Source organism: Schistocerca gregaria, chromosome 3, assembly GCF_023897955.1.
Source record: "Schistocerca gregaria isolate iqSchGreg1 chromosome 3, iqSchGreg1.2, whole genome shotgun sequence".
Taxonomy (NCBI): domain Eukaryota; kingdom Metazoa; phylum Arthropoda; class Insecta; order Orthoptera; family Acrididae; genus Schistocerca; species Schistocerca gregaria.
This window is the reverse complement of record NC_064922.1, coordinates 941,310,671-941,332,438: the sequence shown is the minus strand read 5'-3', so window position 1 is coordinate 941,332,438 and position 21,768 is coordinate 941,310,671. Positions and strand designations below refer to the sequence as shown.

The 21,768-nt window shown below is 42.8% G+C and overlaps 1 protein-coding gene across 1 annotated transcript in view; it reads right to left on the bottom strand.

Annotated features, from left to right (window-relative positions):
- LOC126355859 (solute carrier family 22 member 1-like) overlaps positions 1-21,768 on the bottom strand; it is an 82,058-nt gene that overhangs the window by 34,899 nt on the left and 25,391 nt on the right. Inside the window, exons 2-3 of the mRNA XM_050006350.1 lie at positions 19,788-19,956; positions 3,608-3,829 (exon numbers count right to left, since the gene is read on the bottom strand). Of these exons, the coding sequence (XP_049862307.1) occupies positions 3,608-3,829; positions 19,788-19,956 (391 nt within the window). The remainder of the gene's footprint in view (positions 1-3,607; positions 3,830-19,787; positions 19,957-21,768) is intronic.

Here is a 21,768-nt window from a genome sequence, read left to right as displayed (position 1 = left end):
TAAATAGTTTAGACAAGAAGAGAATAGTAGCTTTCGAAATGTGGTGCTACAGAAGAATGCTGAAGATTAGATGCGTTGATCACATAAGTAATGAGGAGGTGTTGAATAGGATTGGGGAGAAGAGAAGCTTGTGGCAGCAGGGATCGGTTGGTAGGACATGTTCTGAGGCATCAAGGGATCACCAATTTAGTATTGGAAGACAGCGTGGAGGGTAAAAATCGTAGACGGAAACCAAGAGATGAATACACTAAGCAGATTCAGAAGGTTGTAGGCTGCAGTAGGTACTGGGAGATGAAGAAGATTCCACAGGATAGAGTTGCATGGAGAGCTGCATCGAACCAGTCTCAGGACTGAAGACCACAACAACAACAAGAATTATTCATGTCAAATCATTGTAAATATGTTGGCCATACCAGGGAAGTTTTAATTGTATAAAGCACAAAGAATATCTTTTGTGTAAAATTTTGTTTAAAACTAACATCGTTGGCGCGAGTGCACGCAGTCGCAGATGGGAAGGGAGAGAAGTAGTTGCGAAACATCTATAGTGCGCAACAGATGTATGTGTTGAGGTGCAACTGCCAGAGTGTTTTGCATCGAAAATGGTGTTGTAAAATGTAGCAAGGCAAATTATATGTGGGCGAGCAGGTATGTGGCCACAGTATATGGTCACAACAAGATTTTTGGAAGTAATGGAGGATATTGTATGTGCATAATTTATTCTAAATGCTCGCTACTCGAGAAGAGCCTGTTGCCAATAATGGACCTCATAATAATCACTATTACGCACCCCAAGAAACGTATCGCCAAGTGAGATCGAGCAGCAGCTGGTAGCTGTGTAATAAGCATGCTAGCGTCTTAGTAACTTTTTGGAACATTACACTACATTTAGTCAAAGAACGAACATGTGGAGAGAAACTTCATTGACCTGAGTGGCAATTGGCGAAAAGTGGCAATTGGCACTAAACAAAGAAAAGTGAGGGGTCATCCACATGGGTAATAAAATAAATCCAGTAAATTTTGGTTATACTATAAATCACACAAATCTAAGGGCTGTCAATACGACTAAATACCTAGGAATGACAATTGCAATCAACTTAAATTGGAAAGACCGCATAGATAACATTGTGGGGAAGGCCAAACAAAGACTGCGTTTTGTTGGCAGAACACTTAGAATATGCGACAAACCCACTAAAGAGACAGCCTACATTACACTTGTCCGTCCTCTGCTGGAATATTTCTGCATAGTGTGGGATCCTTACGAGGTAGGATTGATGGACGACATCGAAAAAGTGCAAAGAAGGGCAGCACGTTTCGTGTTATTGCGCAATAGGGGCGAGTGTGTCACTGATATGATATGCGAGTTGGGGTGGCAGTCACTGAAACAAAGGCGGTTTTCTTTGCGGCGGGATTATTTACGAAATTTCGATCACCAACTTTCTCTTCCGAATACGTAATATTTTGTTGACACCCACCTACGTAGGGAGAAATGATCATCATAATAAGATAAGAGAAATCAGAGCTCTAACGGAAAGATTTACGCGTTCCTCATTCCCATGCGCCATTCGAGAGTGGAATGGTAAAGTAGTATGAAAATGGTTCGATGAACCCTCTGCCAGGCACTTAAGTGTGAACTGCAGAGTAACCATGTAGATGTAGATCTCATTAACAATTACCAGGGTCCTTCTTTCCACCATAAAAAGTCATAAGCGGAAGTAATAGTCAGAAGGAGTGAATTTTAGTTAAATTTACAGTTTATTTTCAACCGAGTGATTATTGTAACAAAAGGCAGTAGTAGCGATAGTTGCTCATACAGTATTGCACTACTACTGCAGACAATCAGTTCAAATTAAAATGAATTTAATTGAAATTCAGTTTCTATGATAATGTTGTGCTGGCTCTCATGTAGTGAAAGTAGCTTTAGAATTTGATATTGTAGGCGATATTATGTGCATATGTCTACATAACGCTGGTAGTGAAAAATAGTTGTTGCGATCAATGCCAGTTTTTACTGCATTTATTTGAAAAGCAATCAGCTGTATTGATTATTGTAGGTGATCATTATGATAACTAACACCATTGCATTCTTTTTGGAACATTACACTACATTTAGTCAAAGAACGAACATGTGGAGAGAAACTTCATTGACCTGAGTGGCAATTGGCGAAAAGTGGCAATTGGCACTAAACAAAGAAAAGTGAGGGGTCATCCACATGGGTAATAAAATAAATCCAGTAAATTTTGGTTATACTATAAATCACACAAATCTAAGGGCTGTCAATACGACTAAATACCTAGGAATGACAATTGCAATCAACTTAAATTGGAAAGACCGCATAGATAACATTGTGGGGAAGGCCAAACAAAGACTGCGTTTTGTTGGCAGAACACTTAGAATATGCGACAAACCCACTAAAGAGACAGCCTACATTACACTTGTCCGTCCTCTGCTGGAATATTTCTGCATAGTGTGGGATCCTTACGAGGTAGGATTGATGGACGACATCGAAAAAGTGCAAAGAAGGGCAGCACGTTTCGTGTTATTGCGCAATAGGGGCGAGTGTGTCACTGATATGATATGCGAGTTGGGGTGGCAGTCACTGAAACAAAGGCGGTTTTCTTTGCGGCGGGATTATTTACGAAATTTCGATCACCAACTTTCTCTTCCGAATACGTAATATTTTGTTGACACCCACCTACGTAGGGAGAAATGATCATCATAATAAGATAAGAGAAATCAGAGCTCTAACGGAAAGATTTACGCGTTCCTCATTCCCATGCGCCATTCGAGAGTGGAATGGTAAAGTAGTATGAAAATGGTTCGATGAACCCTCTGCCAGGCACTTAAGTGTGAACTGCAGAGTAACCATGTAGATGTAGATCTCATTAACAATTACCAGGGTCCTTCTTTCCACCATAAAAAGTCATAAGCGGAAGTAATAGTCAGAAGGAGTGAATTTTAGTTAAATTTACAGTTTATTTTCAACCGAGTGATTATTGTAACAAAAGGCAGTAGTAGCGATAGTTGCTCATACAGTATTGCACTACTACTGCAGACAATCAGTTCAAATTAAAATGAATTTAATTGAAATTCAGTTTCTATGATAATGTTGTGCTGGCTCTCATGTAGTGAAAGTAGCTTTAGAATTTGATATTGTAGGCGATATTATGTGCATATGTCTACATAACGCTGGTAGTGAAAAATAGTTGTTGCGATCAATGCCAGTTTTTACTGCATTTATTTGAAAAGCAATCAGCTGTATTGATTATTGTAGGTGATCATTATGATAACTAACACCATTGCATTCCAAGTTGACGTCTTTCCTGTTCATATCACACGTCTCTCATACATGTAGGCTTGCACAGCCTCTGCGTTCAACCGTCACAAGTGCAGCACTGGAGTTGGAAGTTGTCATCCGGTGACACAACATAGTTTTGGTCATCTTTGACCCTGAGTAGATAACAAGGAAGTTAGGAAGGTTTCATACCTTTCATGACACTATAGCGCTTCTCTTGAAACTGCAGAGAGACGGCAGATAACGTGTGCTAGCCTTAAGCTTCTAGGTTCTAGTAGAACAAAGACGAGTCTTAAAGTTATTCTGTGAGTCACCTGGCAATGACGAGGACTGTCGTGTTCCTGACGAGGTTAAAGCTGGAGAAGATGCTGAGGAAGCCCCTCCTGTCTGTCTTGCTCTTGCCCACGGTCTGGATCACCTGCAGGGCGAACGGGGGCACCGTGGAGCCGTTGGTGGCTGCTATGCGACGCACAACGGCCAGCGCCTCCTGCTCGCGACCCCTGCACGCCAGCCAGCGTGGAGACTCGGGGAACCACCTGTCACAAAAAAAGTACAAGTCTCCTGTATGTACTAATCACAGTAGTAGTAGTGGAACATTTGTCCACTGGTCAGTTTTACAACAATATTACATGTGTCAGCTTAGTACATAGAGAAAACACAGTGAAGACTTAATTTATATGTTCGGACATTTAAACCTTTACATTTCGATCTTAAGAATAATTTATTCATTGTGTAAAATTTCTTTAATATGTTCATAGTCGAAACAAAATTAGCTCAATACGGAAACTAATGTTTCGGTACTTGTTCATACCTCATCATTAGACACACAAAAACACACACACACACACACACACACACACACACACATATATATATATATATATATATATATATATATATATATATATACTCCTGCAAATTGAAATAAGAACACCGTGAATTCATTGTCCCAGGAAGGGGAAACTTTATTGACACATTCCTGGGGTCAGATACATCAAATGATCACACTGACAGAACCACAGGCACATAGACACAGGCAATAGAGCATGCACAATGTCGGCACTAGTACAGTGTATATCCACCTTTCGCAGCAATGCAGGCTGCTATTCTCCCATGGAGACGATCGTAGAGATGCTGGATGTAGTCCTGTAGAACGGCTTGCCATGCCTTTTCCACCTGGCGCCTCAGTTGGACCAGCGTTCGTGCTGGACGTGCAGACCGCGTGAGACGACGCTTCATCCAGTCCCAAACATGCTCAATGGGGGACAGATCCGGAGATCTTGCTGGCCAGGGTAGTTGACTTACACCTTCTAGAGCACGTTGGGTGGCACGGGATACATGCGGATGTACATTGTCCTGTTGGAACAGCAAGTTCCCTTGCCGGTCCAGGAATGGTAGAACGATGGGTTCGATGACGGTTTGGATGTACCGTGCACTATTCAGTGTCCCCTCGACGATCACCAGAGGTGTACGGCCAGTGTAGGAGATCGCTCCCCACACCATGATGCCGGGTGTTGGCCCTGTGTGCCTCGGTCGTATGCAGTCCTGATTGTGGCGCTCACCTGCACGGCGCCAAACACGCATACGACCATCATTGGCACCAAGGCAGAAGCGACTCTCATCGCTGAAGACGACACGCCTCCATTCGTCCCTCCATTCACGCCTGTCGCGACACCACTGGAGGCGGGCTGCACAATGTTGGGGCGTGAGCGGAAGACGGCCTAACGGTGTGCGGGACCGTAGCCCAGCTTCATGGAGACGGTTGCGAATGGTCCTCGCCGATACCCCAGGAGCAACAGTGTCCCTAATTTGCTGGGAAGTGGCGGTGCGGTCCCCTACGGCACTGCCTAGGATCCTAAGGTCTTGGCGTGCATCCGTGCGTCACTGCGGTCCGGTCCCAGGTCGACGGGCACGTGCACCTTCCGCCGACCACTGGCGATAACATCGATGTACTGTGGAGACCTCACGCCCCACGTGTTGAGCAATTCGGCGGTACGTCCACCCGGCCTCCCGCATGCCCACTATATGCCCTCGCTCAAAGTCCGTCAACTGCACATACGGTTCACGTCCTCGCTGTCGCGGCATGCTACCAGTGTTAAAGACTGCGATGGAGCTCCGTATGCCACGGCAAACTGGCTGACACTGACGGCGGCGGTGCACAAATGCTGCGCAGCTAGAGCCATTCGAGGGCCAACACCGCGGTTCCTGGTGTGTCCGCTGTGCCGTGCGTGTGATCATTGCTTGTACAGCCCTCTCGCAGTGTCCGGAGCAAGTATGGTGGGTCTGACACACCGGTGTCAATGTGTTCTTTTTTCTATTTCCAGGAGTATATATATATATATATATATATATATATATATATATATATATATAGGGTGCGTAAGTAATGTTATGTTTCTTCAACAGGTGGCAGCAGTGGCAAGGAAGTAACTGCAACATGGCGGACGTGCGTTTGAGCTGTGAAGCGCGGAAGCAGGTAATTAAGAGGTACTGGAAGTTTGAGACTGTAAGTGTGGTTCGGAGACAGTGGAGAAGTGAGTATGGTACAGAACCACCTTCCAAGTTAGCAATTACACGTCTACGAGACAGATTCGATATCCATGGGAGAGTGTGTGATTTGCATTAAGGTCGATCAGGGCGACCTCGTACAGCTACAAGTGATGATTCCACAACTGCGGTCTCGGAACTGTTTCAGCATTCGCCTCAAAAATCTTCGAGGCAAGCGGCACGTGAGGGTAATGTAATTGCTAGTAGTGTGCTACGCATTCTGAAGAAAGGCAGGTTTCGTGTGTACATTCCAGGGCTGGCGCAACAGCTAAATGACGACGATCCAGATCGAAGGTTAGAATTTTGTGAATGGGCTCAGGAGATGGTGAGACATGAACCGGGATTTTTGGGTGGCATAATTTGGTCGGATTCAATCTCAATGCAACTGTCAATAGGCACAATTTTGCGTACTGGACTGAAGATAATCCTCACATTACAGTTGAAAAGGCTGTGAATTTGCCTGGTGTAAATCTGTGGTGTGGTTTGTCTGCAAGGGGACTCATTGGGCCTTTCCGCTTTGAAACTATTGTTACTGGAGAAACGTACCTAACAGTGCTTGAGACTCCATATTCCCTGCCATTCGTACATTATACGGTAATGATGAGTTTAATTTCCAACAACATGGCGCCCCACCACACTGTCGTAGGGTCGTACAAGCATACCTGGATCACAGTGTGCCAGGCCAGTGGGGACCAATTGGGTTTCCTTCACGCTCTCCAGATCTCACGCCACTGGATTTCTTCTTATGGGGCACAGTTAAAGATTTTTTGGCGCTTATATATATATATATATATATATATATATATATATATATATATATACTCCGAAAAACTGAGTAGATATTCCTCAATAACAAAATGTATGTTCACATGGTGATGAAGTAGTGATAGGAACAACTGAATAAAAGGTTTCGATTCAGTCTATTATTGGAAAACAATGCATTCCGTTTTGAGTGCGAACATTCCATCGTTTGGCCAGTGTTAAACGTTTATTGTTGACTACAGTCTGGTCGTCACCGTTATTGCCATTTCGATGTTTGACTTTTATTGAGTGCCGTTAGCCCATAACTTCCCAGTGTGTCCATATGCACACAATTGTTGACTAGTTTTGTTTTTACTTCATTGTTGGCTTACAATTATTTTTAGCGTTGGCGGTCACATATTGTTTTCAGGGAGGGTTTGAATTTTACGTACATTGTGTTAACACTTCATTGTTACCATTTACACTGTGATTGTGACAGCCTGTATTTCAGGGAGTGCTTTGACGTCCGCAATGGAGCATGTTGATGTAAAGTAAGTAATGTTTCGTAAATAACTTCTTCATTCTGGCATGTGAAACTATTTGCAGTACATCTGAATATGTTTATAGAGATTTTCATTTGAGAAAAGTTGTTATCCATCGATTCACTTTCTGTTTATGAAGTGATTATTTCAGCCGTGTCCATATGGACACGCTGGGCAGTTGCAGGGTCAAAAATGACTTCGTTTCTTTTTCTCTTTTCATATCATAACAGAGGTCTGGCAGAATCTTTAGAGCATGGTTGACTGTGCAGGATGTTTTGGACATCTTGTTTGAGGATTCAAACGCTCCTCAGGCTGATGGAATTTACATCACGCCCCCTGATCCAGCATTCCTCACAGATGAGGATTTTGTTGATGAGGAAGAAGGAGGAATAGCAGAAAATCTCAATCCTAGATAACTCCGTGCTGAAGCTGAAATAAGGTTAACAGACACAAACACAGAAATAGATTTCAGAAATATAGATTACAGTAACAGAAATACGCAAAAAACCTGGGCTCATGGTGCACTAATTTCAAATTTGCAGACTTTTCCTGATCCATGCTTTGACACTATGTTGATAACTCTGCAGTGGAAATTTTCGAATTATTCTTTGATGACGATCTGATACAATTCCTAGTTAATTAGTCAAACAACTACGCGCTTTTCAAGAACTTTCCAAATCTTAATATAACTTGTGAAGAAATGAGGCGTTTTCTGGGGATGCTCATTCTAAGTAGTTATAACTCTCGCCATAATAAGAGGTTATACTGGTATTCCAATGTAGACACACGAAACGATTTTGTATGCAATGCCATGAGGAGAAATCGTTTTGAACAAATTCTGAGATTTCTGCACTCTAACGACAATAAACAATTTGATGAAAAGGACAATATGTGGAAAATTAGACCCTTTATTGAAATAGTAAGAGACAAATGTAATAAGCTGTTTGTTCCTCGGCAACATCTGTCTTACGATGAATCAATGATAAAATATTTTGGGAGACACTCTTGCAAGCAATTTATCAGGGGGAAACCGATACGATTTGGATATAAAGCATGGTGTTTATGCACTACTTCTGGATATCTGGTAAATTTTTACTTTTATCAAGGAAAATCACCTAATCCAAATACAGAATATGAAGCACAGTTTGGCAAGGCTACTGCCCCACTAGTTCAGATGATAGATGATTTGACACTGGATGTAAAGCTACTGCCATTCCACTTTTTCTTTGACAACCTATTTACAGGTTTTTCTGTTCTGTCATACCTGAGAGAAAAGGGCTATGGAGCAACAGGCATTATCAGAGAAAAACGAGTTCCCAAATCGTGCCCAGTTTCGTCAAAGAAAGCGCTAGTTAAAAAGAAAAGGGAGTATTTTGAATCCTCACTTTGCAAGGATGGTGGTGTTATAGGCCCAAAATGGGTGGACAATTCAGTGGTTACTGTAGCTTCTAGCTGTGAAGGAGTTGAACCTGTATCATTTGCAAAAAGATATTCCGCAAAGGAGAAGAAGGCAGTTCAAGTACAACGTCCTCAGATTATCACACATGAGAGGAGTGGATAGGATGGATAAAAACATTGCCATGTGCAGAATAAACATTCGAAAAAAGAAGTGGTAGTGGGCTTTACTTTCTTGGCTGATTGACGTATCTGTACATAATGCGTGGCAGCTGAAGAAAGGAACGGGAGCTAGGATTACTCAACTTGAATTCAGAAGAGAAATTGTACAAGTCTACCTAAAAAGGTATATGAATCCCGTAAAAGGAGCAGGCAGGCCGTTTGTCAGTCCTATGTGTGGATGCAAATCACGTGTTCCAAGTGATGTCAGATATGACGGTATAAAGCACTGTATCAAGGAAACCGAGAAGAAGAGAAGATGTGTAGGTTTGTACTGTAAACAGAAATCATCAGTTGGTCGCTCAAAATGTGGGAAATGTGATGTAGGAGTGTGTCTAGAATGCTTTGAAGTGTACCATGTAAGTCAGTAAAACAGATGATTGTGAATAATTTTGTGTATGGTGTTATAAATTGGTTTGTAAGAATTATTTTGTTCAAATTTTGCCTTACTTGTATTAAAAATCTGATTAATAAAACATATCTTAAAATTTATTTCAATATCATAGAAAATATTTCAAATATGCATCTGAGTGTCCAGCGTGTCCATATGGACACGTTATGTTACAAAGTGAGATAGAGAAGAGTCAAATAATAGCTTATATGCACTACTTAGGTGCACAAGAAGTCAAAAAATTGAAAATAAATTTAAATATCCAATTTTGAAAAATTCTGGCAGTTAAGGGTTAAGAAACCATTAGTTCGGCCCTTTATGAAGAGGCGTTTTCTTAATAGCGAACATTGTGTTTGGATCACATTTCCGAAATTCTCAATGGCCGAAGGATGGCTCAGATGGTTCAAATGGCTCTGAGCACTATGGGACTCAACTGCTGTGGTCATCAGTCACCTAGAACTTAGAACTACTTAAACCTAGCTAACCTAAGGACATCACACACATCCATGCCCGAGGCAGGATTCGAACCTGCGACCGTAGCAGTCGCACGGTTCCGGACAGCGCGCCTAGAACCGCGAGACCACCGCGGCCGGCGTAAGGATGGAATAAACCATATTACTGGATAGAAAAGATCCTCAAGGCAAACACAGTCGATTTAAAATATCTGCACAGGATTTATATTCTGAATCTGTATTAATTAAAGAAATTCAAAGAAAGTAAGAAGTATTTCTCGCATAAACAGGCTTCCAACAAGTGACAGTATATGTTTAGAAAGCAAGTGACTACGTCAATTTAAAATTTTTTATCTTATGTGCTTTATGTTCACGTCACCTCAGCATTTACCGAAAAAGGATGATTGGTGATTGATGCAAACCAGCGGAAACAGAGAGACAAAGTTTCAATAAACGTAAATAAAAAAGTGATTGTTCAATTCTTTCAACGTAAAGTTACCATGTACTGTCAGTCAGTGACCATTCCAAACCTACCAAAAATCCGTATATAACGCCAGTAAATAAATACCTTAATTTTGAAAATACTTCATTTTTAGAAATATACCTGTCATTCAACTTTCCTTGAAATAAGGTGCCTTATCTCTCTCCACAGAGTTTGGTAAAACTAGTCAGGATTCATCTGTAACCGAGAAGACTGAATAAGTTTGCAAAATAATGAAAATAATAAAAAGTATGGAAACAGAAAAATCAAACAAAAAATTCCTGTGGGATGTGACCCTCATGTGGTGATGGCGAGGTCTGTGCTCTGAGGATACAGTGGCATATACCGTACATGTTAAATCATACAAGGCAGGTAACTGTAGAGAAACCAGTCTAACGCCGGCCGCGGTGGTCTCGCGGTTCTAGGCGCGCAGTCCGAAACCGTGCGACTGCTACGGTCGCAGGTTCGAATCCTGCCTCGGGCATGGATGTGTGTGATGACCTTAGGTTAGTTAGGTTTAAGTAGTTCTAAGTTCTAGGGGACTGATGACCACAGCAGTTGAGTCCCATAGAGCTCAGAGCCATTTGAACCATTTTTTGAACCAGTCTAACGATGCCTAACCAAGTAACATAGTTAGGAAGAAAAAAACTGTCTGGCAATGGCTGGCGATTTTTCTAGATTTTGGGCAGAGGATCAGGAACTTTGGCCTATAAATTATGAGATGCAGGTGTACGAACAACTTGCAGCTAAGAGACATGACTGCAGAGAATTGGAAAACGGTCTGCTGTTTGATACTTTATTTTAATGTGTAAGCTTATTCCGGCTTTATTGAATTCATCGGTACACATCCTGACGTTTCAGATGGTCATTTGTCAACTCTGATTAAATCATTATTCCTCTCTGTAGTTGCTGGTAATATTGTTTTCAACATTTTAAAGTGGTTTGATAACTTGCTGTTGCATGTTTATTATAATACGTTTTTTACTATCTGACAATTGTAGGAATTCAAGTTTGACAGCTAGTTGTTTACTCAAAGATATAAAGAAAAATAGATGATATCGTTTGGCAAGTAGGGTTAACTCGTTTCATCTCTAACTCTTCCTAGGACCTATTCGCCATTTTGTGATATGATAGAAGCCATCTGTGTCTACCCTTTAGTAGGGAATTCCCTCAGCCAGAAGGCTGACTGTGGTGCAAAAGTGTGAAGTAAACAGGTAACAACGCCACGGAGACGCACTCCTGCTTCCTGCAATCAACCGAGCGATTTTGAAAGGGGATCAAACTGTGGTCTGCCGTGTGGTGGGATGGTCCTTTAGGAGAATTGCCACACAAGTTGGACGTGCTGCGTCAGATGCGCAACGATGCTGATGTCTGTGGTCACGTGAACATTCTCACACCCGTTGACGAGGTTTCGTACGTCCACGCAGGTCAGACGCCCGCCTGTTTAGTCATATTGTAAGAGCGGCAGTGGCCGAGCGTACAGCTACCACAGCACAGAAGAGAGGGCTTGGGAACCCAGACGTGTCAACACGAACTGTCGCGAATCGGCTGTTATGGTTCAATTGTTTTATCTTGGCGGCCCGCACATGGCCGTCCAGACGCGGGAGATTGCTGCGTTGCCAGTTGCACGCGGTAAGAGAAGCAGAGCCATAGTATAGTATAGTTTAGACTTACGTTTAGGGGGGAGCACGCAGTTTATGAAGTAAAGCCACCACGGGCGCATTAACCTTTCGCTGCTAGAGATGTGCTCTCCGCATTCCGCGCTGTGCACTGCACTGGTCGCCTGTGCGAACACATGGTGTTCCGACTGCTATGACACACTTATCATTCGATTTCACAAAAACTATGTGACCCAAAAATTTGATCTTTAAACATCTTTTTGACTGATACCTTCCCCCCATAATTGACTTAATTTTGTTTCAATGTTCAACGCAGTTATTGTGCAGTATTAAATGTAGTAAACCATTGCACGAAATTTTAAAGAGTTTACGGAGGTAAAAGTCCACAGCGTATACTTTCCGTATGGTCGATTTTAGTTGCCACTAGAGATTTCAAAAAATTGCATTCTAACGAATAAAATTCATAAAGTAAGACACTTTCATACTGTTTTTAAATAAAGAAAATATTAAGCACCAAACAAGGTCCGAACTCAGAACCTTCTGTTTAGCAGTCAAACACCAAAACCATTACGCCAAAGCATCTCGTCGTTCAGGAGAGTTCCTTGAGAACTTGAAACAGTCACGCAAAATACCAACAAACACTGTTGGTATGGCTATGAATTACTCATGTTTCATCGAAGTACATCAGGAAATAAACAATTACCACTATTATTTATTGCGAAAAAGCGATTAGTGACAATGAATTTCCTTGCTATCGCCTGAATTAGGAGGCTTATTGCTTGTTTGGTTTAATTAATTAATAGAATATGAAGCAATTGGTATGAGGAATGCTTTTTCCAAACATTCTTTCATGTAAAGTCTGCTATCAAGACATTGCTTTTGTTCAATTACTTCATTTATGACTGAACGTTTCTAAAACCGAAGACACTCGTCTGTGCTCTGCATTGCAGTCGAACTCTGGCAACGTCGTTCTCTGTTCATTGGCTGACTGTGTGTTGTGAAGTCAGATACGCAGAACGAACCTAAACTCGGCCGCCGTCGTAAATGACGCGCACTTCAGAAGTGGGACTGCCTACCCGCACAACTCTGGCCCGTCTTCCGCTCGGGGCACAGCATCGACGTGCACAGGTCGACTGGTAGTGACAAAGGTTCACTATGAAGACGGAATGGCGCGTCGCGGTTTCCAGCGATGAAAGCAGATTCTGCCAGCACGCAAGTGATGTCTGTTCGTCCAAGACACACTGGCACCATCCCAGGGCTTACGGTCTGCACTGCAATAAGCTATAACCCACGTTCACCTTTGGTGTTTCTGCTGGAGATGTTAACCAGCGATCGTTTTTGCAGAATGTTGTTAGACCCATTCTTCTGCCGTTTTTGCAACGGGAAGGTGATGCTTTTCCAAGAGGATAATGCTCGGTCACTTACTGCCGGCGAAACTCCGTGTGCTCTGCAAGGCGTGCAGCGGCTTCCTTGGCCAGCACTATCTCTGGACTTGCTTCCGATGGGGCACGTGTGGGATACGATGAGACAAGAAATGACTCGTCAGCCGACAACTCTTACAGAAGTATGTGAACAGGTCGAGCAGGTGTGGCACAACGCATCCCAGGACAGTATTCGCCATCTGTACGATCGATTGGATGCCGAGTCAGCCCCTCACTGCCGCCAGTGGAAGCTGCACCACGTACTAATAAAGGTGTTTCAGCATAGGCTGGTACCTGGTATCTCAGAACCGTTTTGCTGTTGATCTGTAAATGTAATAGTTTCATGGTCTGCACATGTACTGTTGCAACAATGAATCTTGGGTGAGTTGGAAATGTCTAAAATGATGTATTATTTTGTTCCAGCAGTGTATGTTGTAGAGTGAAATAGGTATTGTTAATTTAAATTACATTTTACAAATGTTTGCTCTATGTTGTCTAAATAACGTTACAACATAGTACGAATTATTTAAGAAATACACTGTAACTGTCATTTGAAAATTTTGAAGGTTGAATATGGCTCTTGGCCTGTGATGATGGGTAGAGCTGTTATTGTGATAATTACTAAAATTTATCCTCAGTATGCTTTATCAAGTGATACTGTTCTGAAACAACTCAACTTTTTGAACTTTGTATCGGTCTTATACTTACGCAGTATGAAAATTCTGTTTTCGTTTTGTGCATTTAATCCTGAAATGTAGGATTCCATCTTAGGGACTGAGTGCATGTGGAATGGTTGTGTGTCCACAGGGCACTGTTTATCAAAATTATGTTCTTATTTTGTGCATTTAATTCTGAGATAAGGATTCCACCTCTCAGGATTGAGTGTATATGGCATTTTTGTGTTTCTACAGGGTACCTGTACAGCATACTATGCACTCATCACAGAACTCCGCAGTAGTAAGATTCTGATGCTATTCTCTCTTAAATTAATTAAACTCATTCAAATTAGATGAATAAATCGTTGAGGAAGACACCAGTGTTAACACAATGACACGAAAGTAACTGAGAGTGAACCAAGTGCAGAACATGCAATGTAATGAATATGTGGTGAAAAATGAAAATCTGTTAAAGAACACGAACTTGGATTTACTGCTCATAACGGCGACTGTATTCTCTTTGCTAGCACCTTCGAGTGAATTTTCTACTCCAACTTACAGTCAGTTTAAAAGATTTCATGCTTGTAGTGTAATATATGTGTAGACTTAGTTTGAAAGATTTACGTTTATTTTTTAAGTTGAAATCAGTATTGCTTGTTTCCTTCATGCTCATTTCTAGTTTATTACTTGTCGATCAAGTAGAAACTTCGTTGAAGTTTAGCACATACACTCCTGGAAATGGAAAAAAGAACACATTGACACCGGTGTGTCAGACCCACCATACTTGCTCCGGACACTGCAAGAGGGCTGTACAAGCAATGATCACACGCACGGCACAGCGCACACACCAGGAACCGCGGTGTTGGCCGTCGAATGGCGCTAGCTGCGCAGCATTTGTGCACCGCCGCCGTCAGTGTCAGCCAGTTTGCCGTGGCATACGGAGCTCCATCGCAGTCTTTAACACTGGTAGCATGCCGCGACAGCGTGGACGTGAACCGTATGTGCAGTTGACGGACTTTGAGCGAGGACGTATAGTGGGCATGCGGGAGGCCGGGTGGACGTACCGCCGAATTGCTCAACACGTGGGGCGTGAGGTCTCCACAGTACATCGATGTTGTCGCCAGTGGTCGGCGGAAGGTGCACGTGCCCGTCGACCTGGGACCGGACCGCAGCGACGCACGGATGCACGCCAAGACCGTAGGATCCTACGCAGTGCCGTAGGGGACCGCACCGCCACTTCCCAGCAAATTAGGGACACTGTTGCTCCTGGGGTATCGGCGAGGACCATTCGCAACCGTCTCCATGAAGCTGGGCTACGGTCCCGCACACCGTTAGGCCGTCTTCCGCTCACGCCCCAACATCGTGCAGCCCGCCTCCAGTGGTGTCGCGACAGGCGTGAATGGAGGGACGAATGGAGACGTGTCGTCTTCAGCGATGAGAGTCGCTTCTGCCTTGGTGCCAATGATGGTCGTATGCATGTTTGGCGCCGTGCAGGTGAGCGCCACAATCAGGACTGCATACGACCGAGGCACACAGGGCCAACACCCGGCATCATGGTGTGGGAAGCGATCTCCTACACTGGCCGTACACCTCTGGTGATCGTCGAGGGGACACTGAATAGTGCACGGTACATCCAAACCGTCATTGAACCCATCTTTCTACCATTCCTAGACCGGCAAGGAAACTTGCTGTTCCAACAGGACAATGCACGTCCGCATGTATCCCGTGCCACCAACGTGCTCTAGAAGGTGTAAGTCAACTACCCTGGCCAGCAAGATCTCCGGATCTGTCCCCCATTGAGCATGTTTGGGACTGGATGAAGCGTCGTCTCACGCGGTCTGCAAGTCCAGCACGAACGCTGGTCCAACTGAGGCGCCAGGTGGAAATGGCATGGCAAGCCGTTCCACAGGACTACATCCAGCATCTCTACGATCGTCTCCATGGGAGAATAGCAGCCTGCATTGCTGCGAAAGGTGGATATACACTGTACTAGTGCCGACATTGTGCATGATCTGTTGCCTGTGTCTATGTGCCTGTGGTTCCGTCAGTGTGATCATGTGATTTATCTGACCCCAGGAATGTGTCAATAAAGCTTCCCCTTCCTGGGACAATGAATTCACGGTGTTCTTATTTCAATTTCCAGGAGTGTAGTATGAGAAACAGGATCCTCACATGGTAGCTGGACTCCAGTGTAACACCTATTTTTGACGTATTTTGTATCTGTCTCGATATTTCTATGTCAATTTGTGATATTGCTTATGTATAATGTTGTATCTGCCATGGAAATTCTTTGACCTGGTATACGTATTTCGGTTATGTGAAACTTTTGAACGATGTTGTTTAAATTATGCCTGTGGATTTAAATAACTACTGGAATGATTGTTGTGTAATATACTGCAAATGATTTGGTCCATAGTTAGGGAGCGTAGTGTTGAATGTAAAAGATGTGGGGAAGCAGAGCAGCTCCGAACGTAGCCTGGCAGAGTGGAAGAAGGGTGGCTAGCGCGTAAGTGACAACTCGTCCTTTGTGGCGGGTAAGGACTCTGGGCTCAGCAGTGCTGTGGTTGACATCTCGCTAGCAGTAGCGGATCAATGTGGCTCTTATTCCTGGAGTTTTTATGCCGGAAGAGCTTTAAGGGCAGTATTTATGGGCCTCAGATGCTACATTGGTGATACTGTTATCATGGCACGGTTTTTGGCCCTATAAAAATATAATTTTGACGCTAAGAAGATATGTAACAGGGCGAGGCCAACAGTATTGCTGTGATTCCTTCGCTGCCAGGTTACCAGTCACCAGAACCACCAGCCTTCCACTAAATTGTTTATATTTGTCGCTCTGTAAATGGACCAGGTATTTGAGAAATTTGGTTGATTTTATAATAGTAATTGTGGTGTTGCTAAAAACTCTATCCTACACCCGTGATTATCCCAAATCAGAAACCTGGACAGTAATCCTATACTAGCGAATTTAATTTCAGGTGTCCTGATTTATTATGAGAAAGTGGTTCAGATTGATTTTAATGAAATGATGTGTTGTCATTTGTAAAGCCAATAATACTTTTGAGTAGGTAAAAAGGCAGGTTATCAAAGCGAATTTATTATTTAAATAGTTACAGTTTGTTATGCTTTATTAAATTAATAATTAATGATAACAATACTTTCCATTTCTCATACATGCTGGTGTGGTTTTGTTAATGAGCATGATTCTTCAAACCATGAAAGTTTAAGGGTCCTCATGTACTAGGCTAGTTATTTAATGAAGCAGTGCAAAGGCTCCCTTCAGAGCCAGTGTAGTTAGACTTGCATTCGGTTTGGTTGCTTCAAACTGAGTTTGAGAAAGAAATATTTACTATGTTATCTATTCTAATGCAAGTTGGTTAATGCACAGACATAAAGACCCTGTACTCAGCAATGAGGTTATAGATTATGATCATTAGCAGACACCCTGATTTAAATTTAGAATCATTTCAAGCTTTTCGCTGCTCAGTATTGCTAGACTAGAAGCATTGTTTTCCTAGACCACGGAATGTATTTGGCAAACAAGTTCATATGCAAATTGAACGGTGCTAGCATTCCGCTTGGTTTCATATGTGTCATACACTCATGCCTCGCTGACAGAAGTTTCCAGATATTCGAGGTAGACAGTCAACATCGCATGGTGAACAGGCGGGAGCACCTCGAGGAAGTATATTGGAATCCCACGTGTTAAGCCTCCACGACCACGTGTTGGTAGCCATCCACACCGATAACTATCCTGGCGCAGTACTAGAAATTATCAAACATCGTATCAGCCTACAGACTGCATTGAAAACTCTCAGGCTTTTCCTGGAGAAATGATGAGTTTAGTAAGTGAAAGTTAATAATTTTTACAAGCAGATCCTTCCCCCTTCCCCCCCCCCCCCCCTCCCCAATCTTCTCCACTGCACAAGCACAGACAGTGTAGATAAATTACATTAGACACATACAGGGTGTCCAGAAAAGGGCTCCCTGATTTCAAAATTAAATATGTCGAAAACAAAGATCGATAGAGGAATGCAGTAAACGGTATGTTTATTGTGAAAGGTGTAAGAAGTTTATACAGCAGTTTGAAATAATAGTTACAAAATCTGCTAACAGATGGCGCTGTACGCTGTACAGCACATATCAGCATACATAAGTGAAATAATCGTATGAAAACAATCTTTGCAAACAATCACATCACAATGTTTTCAAAATGTTCACCATTGGCACTACAGAGGTGGCGCAAACGAAGAATGAGATTCGCCATCACATTTCGTAGTGTCTCAACCGAAATGGATTCACATACCACAGAGATCGCCGATTCAAGCTCGCCCAGCGTGGCGGGATGCTTCGCGTAGACCATGTTTTCAATGTGCCTCACAAAAAAAAGTCTCAGGGAGTCAAATCCGGCAAATATGGAGGCCAATCCATGCCTGCACCAGTAAATTTGGGATATTCCGAAGCAGTGACTCGATTCCCGAAGTATTCCTCAAGAAAGCGGAACACTTATTCGGTCCGATGTGGTCGGGCTCCATCTTGCATAAACCACTCAGTACCTGGTCGATCCTGTAACTCTTGCTGTGTGGCGACAAATTGTTCCAAAAATGACAACGTAATGTGCACCAGTGACCGTTTCTCGAATGAAAAAGGGCCAATAATGTATCTGCTGCACACAGCAGCCCACACAGTAACTTTCGGAGAATAAAGGGGTTTCGCTTCACACCAATATGGCTTTTCGGAGCCCCAAAATCGCCAGTTCTGCTTATTCACGTATCCATTCAGGTGGAAGTGTGCTTCATCTGTAAACCAGATGCAGCCATCATCAAATCCTTCATTGTGAGCATCTGATTAGCAAAGGCAACCCTTTGTTGCACAGCTCGTACGGGTTTGGCCTGGTGCGTTTGAATTTTGAATGGAAACATATGTAGGCTCTTTCACAGTATTTTCTGCGTGCTGGAACGCTTCAAACCAGTCTCAGATGCAATTCTACGGACGGATGACATTGGATTTCGCTGAATAATTGCAGAAACTGTGCGATATTTTCAGGCGTAACTGCGGTTTGCTTGCGGCGAACATGCCCCACTAGATCATCAGTAACGCTCCCTGTTCGTTGAAATTTTGCGAAGAGTGTATGAATGGTTTTCGTATCGGGTCCTTTTGGAACATTAAATCGTGCTTAAAAACTTCACCTTGTTGCCGTAGGACTCTCTTCTAACCTGTGGTACTCTAGCAGCGAAACAACGCGTTGTTCAATGGAGTACATGGTTTTAATCTCTTCCTTCGGTGCGCTAATATCCTTTCAGGTTTCAATAGTGGAACTGATCGCTCTGGGCTTCGGATCACTATTTATACTAGGCATTACTTATGGCGATTACAGCGCCATCTGTTAGCAGCTTTCGTAACTATTATTTCTAACTGCTGTATAAACTTCTTACAGCTTTCACAATAAACATACCGTTTACTGCATTCCTCTATCGATCGTTGTTTTCGAGATATTTAATTTTGAAATCAGGGAGTCCTTTTCTGGACACCCTGTATTTCTCTGTAAGAATTAGCTGCCTCGGCGTCTAGTTGCTCTGCGGGGAGGGTGGGACTGAAACCAGAGCTTAAGTCAGACTTTTCTCATTCTACACGGTGCTCAACAGGCAAAGTACATTGAATAGGTGTGTGGCTAGTACTTGTATATAACTCTCATTACATGGCTGATGACGTACGCGACAGCAGCCTGGGAATACCCAACTCCAACAGATCTTCGACCCCGTGCACTTGATTAATTGTGAGCAATATCCCACGACACAACCGCAACAATGGCTCGAATGCTCCACGTATCTCGCTACGTGCTTTCTACACACTTCGCTCGTAAAACTCATCTCCTGGCGAACTTCGGCTCGGCTCGTAGACAAGACACGCTGACTAAACACAACCTGTATATATTCGTCGTCCGTCGTTCATTTAGGTCAAAAACATAAAATTTTAAAATTCATTTTATCTTTACGCTCCCACATGTATCGTTTATTTTGCTTGCATTACCTGAAGAAGAAGAACAGCGCAAAGCAACTGAGGGCGGCAAACGAGACGGAATACTTCCAATTGGGCAGCGCCCAAGACACCAGACCGGCCAGCATCACTCCAGCGGCCGTGCTGCAGCATGCGCAGCAGTTGATCACAGTGCGGTGCTTGACATCAGTCAGCTCCAAGCCTGAAACACGAGAAAACGTCATCATACGCTTTCAGTCTTCGGTATCAAATAACACAGACTTCACTTCAAATATGTTCCTATGACGTTTCAATAATTTACTTACGGGACAGACACCATAGCAGTATGTATGGTTTCACAATAAGTAACTTTTAATGACGGCTTAAAACTGCAACCGAGAAGAATTTACTTAGGCAAGGGCACCTGTTCTTCGCCGATTGTACTAAGAATGTTATTCACATAGACACTGTTATTTCGTTTGCCCCCTGTTGCCGTCAGTTTTCAGGATTTTTGGTTTATTTCTTGACATGTAGCATCAGTCACATCTGCGATATATTTCTAAGTCAGCTGGCTTATAAATATCACATATAATATCAAGGAAATTACGGCTAATAGACTGACCATTTACAAGACTGGCTTTTACATTGCACTTAATCTGCGTTAAAGATACAAGGGGAGGCCACGGTAGCGTTGCAAGTTGTTCCGAGCGAACCGGTGTTTTAGGACAGCTTGCTGCACATAACTTCGGGGGCTGACATCTAGCGGCCTACCCAGGAGAGACACGTGCATGTAACAGTGCCTGCCGTGGGAAAGCTATTCAATGTCTCTTACTGAACGCGTACATTCACCACCCATAAGAATCTAAATAAAGGATAGTAGTTTTTGTGTAATCGCTTTCAAAATTTGTATACTGCACTTTGCTATTAATAGAAAGGTGGTGTGTAAATCACAGCTTTCTAGCGGGCATATTTTCGGAGACAGAAAAATATACTTCAAAGTTAGAAAAACTACACTTAACCTTTGAATATACCGCAGGGGTCCAGCGGACCTCACCATTTCCTTTTTAAGTTATTTCTCTTTGAAAACAGGAGGTAGGGATATTTCACTCCTATGTAAATTCTGTTTACGTTTGACTTTCATCAGTTTGTACTAACAAAATGGCAGAAAATTTACGTGATAGGCCAGACTTAATTCTAGCTTTGTTAGAAGCAAGTGAGGAAGAAGATTGAGAAAGCCTATTTGGTGATGATACTGATTCCGATCCAGATGTCGTTCTTGAAGATGAGGATTTAGATGATGAACTGGTTGCTAGGGAACCTAATGATGCGCTGAATAGTGCTGAGCCTCGTGAAATAGAAAAGTAGATGGTGAAGAAGATGATAGCAGTGAAAATGAGGAACACCAACGAAATACACATCTGATTCAGGGTAGGAAGACGCCATATATTTGGTCCACCAAAGAGCCAGTACGCCGTGGAAGAGTTGCAGAAAGAAACCTGGTAACGCATTTACCTGGTCGTAAGGGAGCTGCTAAAGAGGTAGGAACACCTGAAAATGCTTGGAAGGTTCTAATTGAAGATGCGATGCTAGAAGAGATAACCATGCGAACTAATGAAGAAATAGTCAAGTATGTAACATTGTAAGGTAGTCATATCAGCGGAATAAATGTAAAAACGAAATGATTGCGTACATAAGGCTTTTGTACTTGGCTGGTGTGCATAAAGATTCAAAAAGGAATTTAGAAGAACTTTGGTCAACTGAGTTAGGGTATTCTATTTACAGAGCTACTATGTCCTTACCTCGATTTCGCTTTATAAGTACTTGCTTCCGCTTAGATGACAAAGTCACTAGGCAAGATATAATAAGAGATGATGGTCTGGCTGCGATACGATATTTGTGCGACACTTTTGTGGAACACTGTCGTGCTTATTGCACACCATTTCAGCACTGCATCATTGATGAACAACTTCTAGGCTTTCGTGGTCGATGTGGATTCAGGGTATACATGAAATCAAAACCAGGCAGGTATGGTTTG